This window comes from Macrobrachium rosenbergii, chromosome 4 (genome assembly GCF_040412425.1).
Source record: "Macrobrachium rosenbergii isolate ZJJX-2024 chromosome 4, ASM4041242v1, whole genome shotgun sequence".
Classification (NCBI taxonomy): Eukaryota; Metazoa; Arthropoda; class Malacostraca; order Decapoda; family Palaemonidae; genus Macrobrachium; species Macrobrachium rosenbergii.
Window position 1 is genome coordinate 61,716,961 of NC_089744.1, and position 12,618 is coordinate 61,729,578.

Sequence of the window (12,618 nt, forward strand, 5' to 3'; positions counted from 1 at the left end):
AAATGGTGTAATGGTTACTCTTTTCAACATTTAGCCCTTAATTTGGAAGCATACAGCTTGAGAATTAATCTTTTATGCAAGGCATACTTGTATCTTTCAGTTTTGTGAGTTATCTTTCAATACTTACTTTTAATATCGACCTAAAATGACAAATATGAGCTTTAAGGTTATTAAAGGAATAAACAGGAGCATATCAGATCACCATTGACCGAATGAACGTCATCATTTTAGAGATTTCATGTCCCATTCTTTACTTTTACACTTTATAGATCCTGACAGTTAAAGGTGAATGTCTCCAGGAACCTTTAAACGCCTCAAGATACGAACTTACGATGCATCCGGCCTCGTATTTCAACCGGCAGTGTCATAACCTCGCCACCGACTGCCAGGGGAAGCCATTGCCTTCTATGGCCCATAAAGATAATAAAACATTTTCCCTTCAGAGCTAAGTGCAATATATTACATTCGACCGACCGGAAACGCGCTGCAGATTTATGGCGAGCAGGAGGCGAAAGAATTACAATATGCAAATTGGAAGAAAACATGCAAAATTAGATCTGAAGACCCGTGTCGCCCGAGAGAATAATGGTACTCCGAGAGTGTGTTGAAAGCAACGCTCTGTTCTCATAGATTTAACGTTCCTCCTTTTACGTTTTTTTTTTTTATTGTTTTGCAGAAGGAAGGTAGTATTTACCTAATCATTTTAGCGCAAATTGTCATTCAAATTCAATTTTATTGCCTATCTTTTTTTTTTTATTATACATTGTTATCTTGGATAAAGTACTCCCTTTCCAAAGTTCATCCACCAAAAGTTTTCGTATGAACCGCTTTTACTCTTTAAGGAATGACAAATCGATCAATTACTAATAGTTATTAGTGCCTGTTCCAAAGAGTGGCATATCTGCAGACTGCAGAAACTACAGGCCAATTTCTATTCTCCCTGTGCTCTCCAAAATTGCTTAAAAACTTATTTTTAAGCCACTATATAAGTATGTGGAATCTGAAGGATTGTTAGTTGATAGTCATTATGCACATCATATAGAAAGTAGTTAGGTACAGTAAGTTCCAAAAGTGGAGCTACAAATTTCAGAGGATTTCGCTCGAAATTCACTAACTGGCAACCACAACACGTAGCTGGAAAAACTTTTTTTTTTTAAATTTAAAGCTCTATCAAGCAAAATAAAGCTTACATATGATGCACAAATATCAAATCTATGATATCTATAACAATCATAAGACAAAATTACGGTAATAGTAATTATTTCAAAGTATAGTAATTACTTCAAACTATAGAAATGAAACAATTTGAAATTTTCGTTCAACACAGGATTACCAACATTACCGTTGTATATTTCGAGCAATGTGGAAACAAATATTTAATATCATAGTGTATTATTAATTATTTTAGTGAAGATGCATAAAACCATGCAAGTATCATCAATAGAATATAAAGGGAAAATCTCCGTAACATTAAACATAATCAACCATGAATGCACCTAGATTCAACAGAGAAGTTGGGTGTGGTTGGTAGTTCTGATTTTAGCTTATAGGACCGGACCATTAGGACTCTACTTCAGCTTTGGCTTCGGTTTCGACCCACGACACAAACATAACATTATCTACCCAACCTATGAATCACCAGCCATGTCCTACTAGGGTGGGGGAGGGGGAACTTTGACCCAGTACCCCCATCACCAGCCAGTAATATTGAATAAACGGGTAAATCAGTTCCCTCCTTCATTATGTTTGCAATAACTGACAGAAAGTAACCACTATTGAAAGGGTAAACTTGATTGCAAACAGTCTGTTATAAATACAGAACTACAGAGGGCTTCTCCAAATAATAAGTGTTCCCAAATCATTCAAGTCTAAGATCCACCAAGGTTGACCGAAAACAACTGAAAATTCATATATCTGACTTCCTCTGCCTTGGCTTAGGCTTAGACTTCCTCACTTCCCCAGGCTTGACTTTGGCGTAGACTTCCTCACTTCCCCTGACTTGACTTAAGCCTAGACTTCCTTACTTCCCCTGGCTTGGCTTAGGTCTAGCCTTCCTCACTTTCCCTGCCTTAGCTTAGGCCTAGACTTCGTCATTTCCCCTGACTTGGCTTAAGCCTAGACTTCCTCACTTCCCCTGACTTGATTTAGGCCTAGACTTCCTCACTTTCCTGACTTGACTTAGGCCTAGGACTAGACTTCCTCATTTCCACAGACTTGATAATGAAACCTAATCAATGGAAAATCATGTTTACAACCATCTAGATATCCAAACAACTCAATTTATTAAATAACAAGCTGAAAAATATATTTCCTTGATTACTGAAATAGGCCTAACCATGTAACCAATGCTAAACATGCATGTAACTTGGATTTCGTTTTTTTTTTCCCCACACCAACTTGTGTCTTATTTAATTTTCATTCAGTCAGATGCTAAACTTGTTTGTGCTTTACCAAAAGAAATCATAATAACTTTCGATATGACGCTATAAAAGTAGAAAGTTAATTTACAATTCACATTAGGCCAATGCTTATGCACTCAGTTCCTGCTTCTACTCAATGGTGAACACTCGATATCACACATTGAGAGCTGCAGATGTTTCTACGGGGAAATTCTTTTTTTTTGGGGGGAGAATTCTTTTTTTTTTAAATAAACAATTATTGAACTAATAACATTGACCGTTCACTGGGGAAATACCTTCTGTGGTTCTACAGTTAATCACTGATACTTATTATCTGATAAAGAGGATGACAATAACTGGAATAAAATATACTAACTGGCAACCCCACGAGTTTCTAAAGAAGTACGATCAATTTTGAAATTTGTAGCTTCACTTTTGGAACTTACTGTACCTGCGATGCTGTTTTAGACTTGACATGTCATTTGCAAGAGAACCTTCATAAGAGTTTTGAGTGCAGAGTAATCAAATAGATTTTGGTGCTGCTTTGGGTTTATTAAATCATAAGGCACTTATTTATAAACTTACGAATCTTGGAGTCGTTGGTATGTATTAGGATTACTTCAAGATTTCCTTACAGGTGGGCAGCAGTGAGTTGCTGTGGATGGGATCTTTAGTGAACCAAGACCTATTTTATCTGGAGTTCCATAGGGTAGTGTTCTTTGTCCACTGTTATTTTAGTGCTTACAAGTGATATGGTTGTTAGCCTGGAAATCAAGATTGTTCAGTATGCTGATGATGCAACACTTGTGGATGTATTAGTCCCCACTTATGAGAAATGAAGCTGCCCTCAGTCTCAACCGGGATATGGACCGGATCAGTGAATGGTGTAGTTGGTGTTTTTGAGGCTGAACTCCAGTAAAACAAAAACACTTTAAGTTGTATTATAATAGAGATCTTTCATGTTCACAATTGATCCCTGATCCCCTTTTCCTGCCGTGAGCAACCAGATTCGCTGAACAGCAGCACCAATTAGTAGATGTGCCTCACTGTCGAACTTCTTGGTTCCAGAGGTCCTTTATTCCTCACACCGTTGGACCCTGAGGGTGTCATGCCATTGGAACTTCAAAAGTTCAAGCGAAGGTGCAATACATTACTCCTTACATTTTGATGCATTTTTATTTATTTCTTAATTTGTTTTTTCTTTATACTAAGCGAGATCTCTTGACTCTGTATTTCCCTTTACCTTCTCTTACTTCCTAATAAGCACCATATTCTTTGGAAGCTTGAATTTCAAGTCAGTGGCCCCTGTGAGCTTACTCCATATGAATAGTGTTTATCTTCTGAATAATAATAATAATAATAATAATAATAATAATAATAATAATAATAATTTATTTTATTTATTTTAATATCATGGTCATTCTTAGTGTGATTACATATGGTGCCTTCCTGAATGAGGCAGGACATCCACTTGGAAAATCTCATTATGGTCATACCAATGTAAGCGCAGAGGCATTCTTGGACTGAGCATCTGTACTGGTAGATCACGCTGGTTCTTTTCAGAGGGTCCTGCGCCGAAGGGGCTGGGTTGTTCTTCATAATCAGGCTGCTAGTTCTTTTGCTTTTATAGTAGATCAGGGAGCGCTCATCTTCATTATAGTTTGGGTGAAACACACCCTTATAAAAGAGAGTGACGTCTTCAAGGGTGGCGGGACAAAATTCCTGCTGGTACCATTTATCGATGGTCCTGCGGATGTATTTTGTGACTTCACTGTTGGAATGCCATTGTTAATTAAGACCCAGGCAACATGTTCTAATTCGGTGTGTGTATGTGTGTGTGTGTTTGTGTGTGTCTGTCCAAGAAGAGCAGTGAGTGAGAGCTCTTTTAACAAAGGTGCTGATTGCAGTGTACTTGTATCTCTCTGGGCACTCACTTTCCCCGTTCAGGCACATGCCCAGGTTCATGGATTTCGTGTTGACTTGTTGCCCTACGAGAACATCAAGGAAGGGGAGGTGACTGTCACGGCAAAAATTCGACAGTAAAGTTGAGGCGACTGCGGTCTTGAAAAGCTTGCCGCAGGTGTTCTATTTCTTCCTCCATACTGGCGCTAATGGAGGTGTCGTCGATATACCATACGTAGATCGACAGTTTATCAATGGCGGCGAATACCCAACGCTCCACAGTGCCCATATCATCATATAGAAGTTCGTGAAGATTACTTCAGGGGATAACACATCACTACACCATCTTTTTGTATGTGCATATGACCTCTGTGGGTAGAGAAAGGAGCCTTTCTTGTACACATCTCGAGGAGTGCCCGGATAGCTCCGATGATTGGCCTGGTCCCCTGGTTTATGTGCTTGATGTCGTTTACTGGGTTCTTGGTGATTCTTTGAAATTTGCTGCTATCCACCAGGATCTCACCAGCTTACAGTGGTGTTTCTCAGTGTGGATGAGCACGAAGAGTCGGCGTTCTTATTGGCCCTGTGTGACGGTGATATCGTCTTTAGCTCGTAGCTCTTTGGCCTCTTCCCTCAGGCGCCTGTCGATAACATTACTTTTGTAATCGCCGCGTTCTGTGAGGCACTGGGCCAAGAGAAGGGGCTGGAGGGCGTCCGTTGTGTGGAGGGTACCTTGATCTTCATATTTGTGTATGGTGTCAAACAAGTATTCAGTTTCAAGGCGTTTCTCTACTGGCCTTGGGCTGGTAGAAAGATGCCAATTAAGTCCCATACAGAGGATCTTGTCTTGTTCAGCAGTAGGTACAACATCAGTTAGGTTAATGTGCTCTTCTCTCTTCTGCAGGAGTCGCAGCTTTCCTCCGTTGAGGGCTACCAGTTTCTTTGTTATCTTCTGCATTCTCTTTTCGGCATTCCTCTTCTCCAGGCGGTGCAGGCATTCCGTGATGGCGCTGGGGTGTTCTCGATCCTGGGAGGAATCACCGTTTCCATTGGCCGTTCCATAATTAGCATCGCCTCCCGTATTGAGAATCATGCTACTATGAATACTTTTCAATAATAATAATAATAATAATAATAATAATAATAATAATAATAATAATAATAATTTTTTTAAACAGGAAGCATATAACTTTGAAATCATGCGGAGGATCACCATCTCAGGAGTTATGTAAGGCATCTTGAATTGAATTGAATTGAATTGAATTATAGAATTTAGACCAAAGGCCAAGCACTGGGACCTATGAGGTCATTCAGCGCTGAAACAGAAATTGGCAGTAAAAGGTTTGAGAGGTGTAACAGGAGGAAAACCTTGCAGTTGCACTATGAACCAATTGTTAGGAGAGGGTGGGAAGCAAGAGGGAAGAAAGAGAATAAGAAAGGAGGTACAGAACAAGGATTGAAAGGGCCTGCAGCTAGGGGCCGAAGGGACGCTGCAAAGAACCTTAAATAATGCCTACAGCCCACCGCATTAGGTGCGCTGACGATATCCTGATAAAACTATGTATTGAGGGTAGATGAAAATGGTGGTATATATGTCAGTAGGGAGTTGGTTGACCGGCCAAAAACTTCGTTCTTTACTCCCCTGCTTAGCAAAGAAATTTAGCTGATAATGAAATGCTTTCTTACACAACTGCGTGTCAAATTTTCAAGAAGGACCATAATTTCTGGAATTACTGGAAAATGAATTTCTTAGACAACGAGATAAATTCGCTTCTACTACATTGGCTAATCCTAACAGTGGTCTCTCTCTCTCTCTCTCTCTCTCTCTCTCTCTCTCTCTCTCTCTCTCTCTCTCTCTCTCTCACACACACACACACACACACATATTGCTAAAAAGACTGAAGTGAAATGAAGAAAACTATGAATTTTCACAACTATTTTCATTATTTACCTTTTATTGTATTCTATATTCGTATGACTATGCACTCCCTGTGGATCACTTGAACAATATTTATTTCCTTCTTAGTTATGTTGAGTCTTCAGTTTTCGTTAATTAGATTTTTATAGCATTATAACTTTAATTGAAAATTAATACCTATTTGATATTAGCCAATGAAATTTATTAATGTGAGCAGGCAAGCAAAAGTACCTTTTCCTAAATGTCTTTCAGCTGTTATTCTCTAGGTTGTAATTGAGTTCATTTATCTCTGATCTCATTGATTTATGTCTCATTGTACAGTCAGTGATCAACATCTCTTATTTTGTTGGCAATTATCCGATCATACTCTGGCCTTCTGACTTTCACGATTTGAGCCACATTCTCAACTTGATCGATTCATCTTGTCTATGTGTTCTTTGCGCTTTGCACTCCTGAGTAAAGTTAAGTTTCGAGCCTCGTCTTTGCCTGATATCTGAAGATCCTTTCTCATATCAATTAACTTTTTTTTTTCTTTTTTACGGAATCATTTCTTGTTGATATATTCTCCCCGCCTCAGTGCAGCTCCCGGTGAATAACGATCTTATAAATCTCCAGTGAAGCACCGACCACCATCACATCCCTCCACTTCATCTTTCTAATGTCAGGAACAAGAGTTTACTCAAATATACTTTTATCTTCGCCATTCTGCTCTTCCAAAATATGCTTATCCATGAGCCTCTGGAACTGTTGTCGGCAGTCAAGCCCATTAAAGAATCCAATCTAATAAGTGTCTCTTCAATCTCGTTTACCCCTGCCACTTCAGACTTAATAGTCACTCTTCTTGTCTTTGTATCCCACTTTTACATTCAGGACCCTCAGCACTCTTGACTTTTTAAATCCGTCAGTTCTAGTTCGTCTGTTGTTTTTATTGTATACTTTTTTCTTTGGCTTACAGTGGTTTTTTGAAACAGCCGTGTTTCTTTAACTCATAGTCACATACATTCTGTGTCTGCGTCATTCATTTTTCACTTTGGTTTACAGCGATAATGTTTGCACACTGCTATAATGTATACACAATACTTTCACACTGCAATGATGTATACACAATAGATTTTGTTTTATCATTATCAGAGCCTCTTTCTTCTCCACATAATCTCATCTTCACGGTAGGATATTTATTCCATTTAAGAACAATATTCCTCGTTGATTGAATTATATTTCTCCTCAAGAATATATTTTTCCTCTGTATTAACTGATATCGCTCGAATGATGTGGGGGTTTTGTAATTGGGAGTTTAATATTCAAAATAATATTCGTTTTTCATTCTTAACTTTGGTTCCCTCTGAGATTTTGTAGCAAAATACGTGCCTGAATGGAACGCCAAAATAAATAAAATTAAGATATTGGTGGACGGCCAATCCCCAGCCTTCAGCAATCCTAATCCCATTAAGTTTAGTAGTATATAAGTACAGTTTGTTAGGATTAAATAAATCACAATGATAAAAGTGTTTAAATAATTTGTACTGATTTTGAGATTAAATGTGAGTTTCGTTGGGGAAAAGATACAGTTCTTTACAGTCCTAAAACAATTCACATTGTGTTTTAGTAATTTATTGTTTTTATCTATTCCTACCCAATTTATTAATTTAATTTTTCTTTTCTCATAACTCATATCTTCTTTCCGTAATTCTTATTGTCTTCTGTAACTTCTTTCAAATGAACACAATACCTGAATTTCAAGTCTGTGGCCCCTGTAGGCTTGTTCTGTATGAATAGGGGTTTTTCCTATAAATAAGTAAATAAATAGGTAAATAAATAAAATAAACAGTTTAGTAAGATGCTGGAATTAAATTCTTGCCATTTTAATTATGTGAATATCGTTAACCACTACATGAATTTGTCTTCATCAAAGAATGATTACAGGGGTTCTGGTTAACTTCGAAGCCACAGGATCGAAGCTTCTTGGAGATTATTATTATTAACACGATCACGGAAGTTTAGACATGAAAGTTGGATTTAATAGTTGTTGTCTTCATAGAGGCCAATTTGGAAGCCATTAATTTTCTCATGTCACTGGTAATTGGCCGCGCCGTAATTGGTCTTATATCTATTAGACAGATGCTTGCAAATCCCTCTTCCTATATTATAGATATAAATTCAAAGACCCATAAACGAGGTGAAGATATTCCGTATGATACAACAGTACTGTGTTTTCATGTATTATTTCTAGTATGATCACACACACATACATACATACATACATATATATATATATATATATATATGTATATATATATATATATATATATATATATATATATATATATATATATATATATATATATATATATATATATATATATATATATATGCATTTCGTGTTCAATTAAGAGCAGCGTTAGATTGGAATACCTTAACTTCATTCTTTTCAAGTAGTGTAGATAGAAAATGTTCACATTTGGTATTTCCATAAAAACAATCGCCTATCTATATGTCTACATATCTGTCAATCTACATATTTATGTATTGTATCATGAAGCACAAACTTCTTTCCTCAGCAGCGCTAACGGAAACAATAAACAAAAGTTAGTTGGTAAATGAAATAAAGCTGGCATTGTGTTAGCACGGGCTCTTGCTCGTACTGCCAGTTGGTAAAATAACGATATGAGTGGAACACCGTCTTCAGATGTGAATTTTTTTTTACCGGGAACCTAGTTCGACCTATCTTGGGTTAACAGTTTTATGTTATGGTTTTATGGGATTAGGTAAATGAGTAGAGGATAGAATTAACAATGGGTTAGCATTTATGAACGTGTCTGTGTGTGCTAAGAGAGAGAGAGAGAGAGAGAGAGGGGGCAACATCAAAGCTACTCTAAGAACATGTGAAAAAAACACTTAGAACGGGTAAGAATTCGCATGACGAAACACGTTTATATATTGTGTATGTTGAGGTGTTGAAAGTTAACGGTGTAGGTTATGAGTAGCAAAAGCACAATGCAGATGGACACTTAAGAAAAATATATGTATATATATATATATATATATATATATATATATATATATATATATATATATATATATATATATATATATATATATATATATGTGTGTGTGTGTGTGTGTGTATGTATGTATGTATGTATGTATATATATATATATATATATATATATATATATATATATATATATATATATATATATATTATATATATATATAGACAAAATCCACGAAGGAAAGAGAAACAGTGGAGTACTGCAAGGCCTTTCGACTTCTTGTCCTTTACTTAGCTAAGTAAAGGACAAGAAGTCGAAAGGCCTTGCAGTACTCCATTGTTTCTCTTTCCTTCGTGGATTTTGTCTTTATTTATATATTCATCACGTTCCATATTATCGTGATTCATGTATACGATATATATACATGTATATATAATCATAGTTCAGTGGTTGTTTGGGTCTCTATATAAACATGTTTATCTATCAGAGCACCGAATTTGCAAAACAATGTAAAGAACAATAGTAATAATAATTTTACCATTACCTGTTTCATCTTTTTGACTAGAAACTGTTTTCATGTGACGTTTCAATGGGTAATGCTGCATTTGTATTAGGTAACAAAGCTCCCTTTTAGATGAAAGTAAGGTTTTTAATTACATATTCATTACTTAGTATAATCGCCTTCATTTTTATATTTTATTTCATTATTATTATTGCCATGTCTGTTTGTTATGACGCTGCTCTTCGTTTAATTATGCTGCTAGACTGACTTAGTAGTTTACGCATAACGTCAAAAAAATGACGGAGGTATACAGTGGCTGAAATAAATAACACTAAACTATTCCATCGTTCAAAGTCATTTGATCATATTTTGGCATGGAATAAAGAATTGTGTATCTCTATTTCTTTATTCTGCCAGATGCGTTTTTACACCAAAGGTTAGAAATGTTTGTTATTACTAATTTAAAAACAAGCCACATACAAGAACACACATACACATACATGTTTACACACACACACACACATATATATATAATGTATATATATATATATATATATATATATATATATATATATATATATATATATATATATATATATATATATATATAATGTCCCTTTAGGTAACGTTGTATCGTATCGTCCATTTAGGTTGAGTTTTAAACGAGAAAATTACCACCCATGAGTGGCCACATTACAGTCTGGTGCATTCATTACGCTTTTCAGAGTCTGCGGTCTCACAAATGCATCTGTATTGCTTTATATGGCGATTATTAGATTATCAACCTCTCGATAATCGACAAAAACAGGTACTTTAGTGTGATTGCTGTGAAATTATTCTTCCAGACAGGATAGTGACGCTCTAATACTTTTTTTTTTCAGAATATATATTTCCTGTATCTCCCACAAGTACCGTACTCGTATATTTCCCGTGATTCTTCTTTAAAGAGTTTGGATTTGTGCAGCAGCTGGTGAAACCTTAATGCACTTGCATCTGATTGTTCTCCCGGCCTGTATCGGCAATAATCGCTTGCTGACCTAATCGGGCGGCAGTACAATAATGGTCGGTCATTTGTCACTACCGCGTCAGTTATTCAAATGTTATAATGAAATTTTATGCAGGTGTATATTTTCCGAAGTCTAGGCTATTCAGAAATTCGTGTGTTCCGCTAAATATTAATTGTTTTCTATAAAAAGGGATATTTAGCCATGTAAGATGAAAACGGGTCTAGTTGAGTTCAGATGTAGAAAATAAAATAAAGAAAAACAAAAAGGAATTGTTTTTTCCTAATGATGATGAATATCAGTCATATTTTTTCACACACTGCTGTTCACTGTGCTTCTTTACCGACTAGATTAAGTATGTTTTTATTTTAAGTGGTAATTATTGAAAGGCGATTTCATTAACGCGTAACTTTTTGGAAATTTAGAAAACACTTATTGCGTCACCGTGCTTAAAGCTGGTTCATTTTGTCCTATAAAGTCGAAATAACCTGAAAGCAATGGCTGTGGGATTTAGATCACAAACTCTGAAAGAGAATTCTTCAAACTTTTTAAGATCCTGGCCCACTTAGGCATTTCCAAATATTCATGGTCTACTGCCCTCCATATTTAGCATATTAATTATGTTCATGATAAAACATAAGATACCAGGTACTTAAGGAATTTTATTGCGTTTTCTTAACATGTTCAAACAAAATTTTCTTAAATGCATTATATGGTAAATGTATCTAAGAAATTTTCATGAAAGTTAAATTTAACAATCCAGAAATCAATGACTGAACTTTGATTATTGTAAATAAAATTCATGTACTGAACCTTACGGCTTGAAACAAGGCCAAAAGATAAACATAAACCGCAACTTCTCTGCTGTTCATGGTAACCACTAACTTAGGTAAGGCAGCTAATGAGATGGATGTACTAGTTTCATATCTACAAGCTTATCAAATCGGGGGAGAATTGTGGACAAGGCACATCGCATGTCATCCTCCACCTCTAAGCGGTTTCTTGCTTTTGTTTTGATTTGAAGTAAGGTAGAAAAGCCTGATTCACATAAGTAAGTGGAGGAGAAAGGTAGAAGTGTTTTTAGTGCACGCTTACCAATTCTAGGGTATGATTCTAGGGTATGGTGCACGTACCTGAGCCCAGATTTCCTTTACAGAGAGCTCTTTTTGCAAACACTTTACACCAGAATCAATTTTCATTTCCAAGTATTCATCTTGGTCAGGGTCTGGCACAGAATCTGGCTCAATATTAAATGGATCTGCTATAAATGACAAATCTATGGATTCAAGATCAGGGAAGTATCCGGTAAATTCTTGACCCAAATTTTGAAGGTGGTTGATTATTTCATTTTGGAAGCAAGGATCTAGTTCTTTTTCACCTTCAACAACTTCACAAATATTCTGAAACATTGCAAAATTACCGGCATTAATTTTCCTAACCCAGTTCTGGATCTTAGCAATGAAGGCACGCAATGAGTCAACAAAATGAATTACAGTTTGGTCTTTGCCCTGAAGTTTCAGATTAAGCTTAAGTTGATCAAATACATTAACTAAATATGCCAAACGTGGTTCCCACAGGGGGTCACTGAAAAATATAGATTCCTTGCCCTGCATGTCCGAATATATCTTTAGCTTTTCTAAGTTCAAAAACTCGGCTGAGAACATGCCCTTTCGACAGCCATCGAACTTTAGTGTAGAATAGTAGGACCTGATGCTCTGAATCCAAGTGTTTACAGAGTTCTTTGAAAAGTCGTGAATTAACAGGCATAGACTTTACATAATTTACAATCTTTATGGCGGTGTCCAAGATGGCGTGAAGTTCCTTGGGAAGGGTTCTAGATGCAAGTGCCTGACGATGGATCATGCAATAAGTCACTGTAACTCCAAAAGTCCCCTCTTT

The 12,618-nt window shown here is 36.3% G+C and overlaps 1 protein-coding gene across 1 annotated transcript; it reads right to left on the bottom strand.

Moving 5' to 3' along the window:
* Positions 1-6,820: 6,820 nt before the first annotated feature.
* Positions 6,821-12,332, bottom strand: LOC136837832 (zinc finger BED domain-containing protein 5-like). Its single transcript, XM_067102731.1, has 2 exons — positions 11,853-12,332; positions 6,821-6,874 (listed from the first exon to the last, which is right to left on the bottom strand). Exons 1-2 carry the CDS (start codon positions 12,330-12,332, stop codon positions 6,821-6,823), a joined length of 534 nt encoding a protein of 177 aa, XP_066958832.1.
* Between the last annotated feature and the right edge of the window lie 286 nt (positions 12,333-12,618).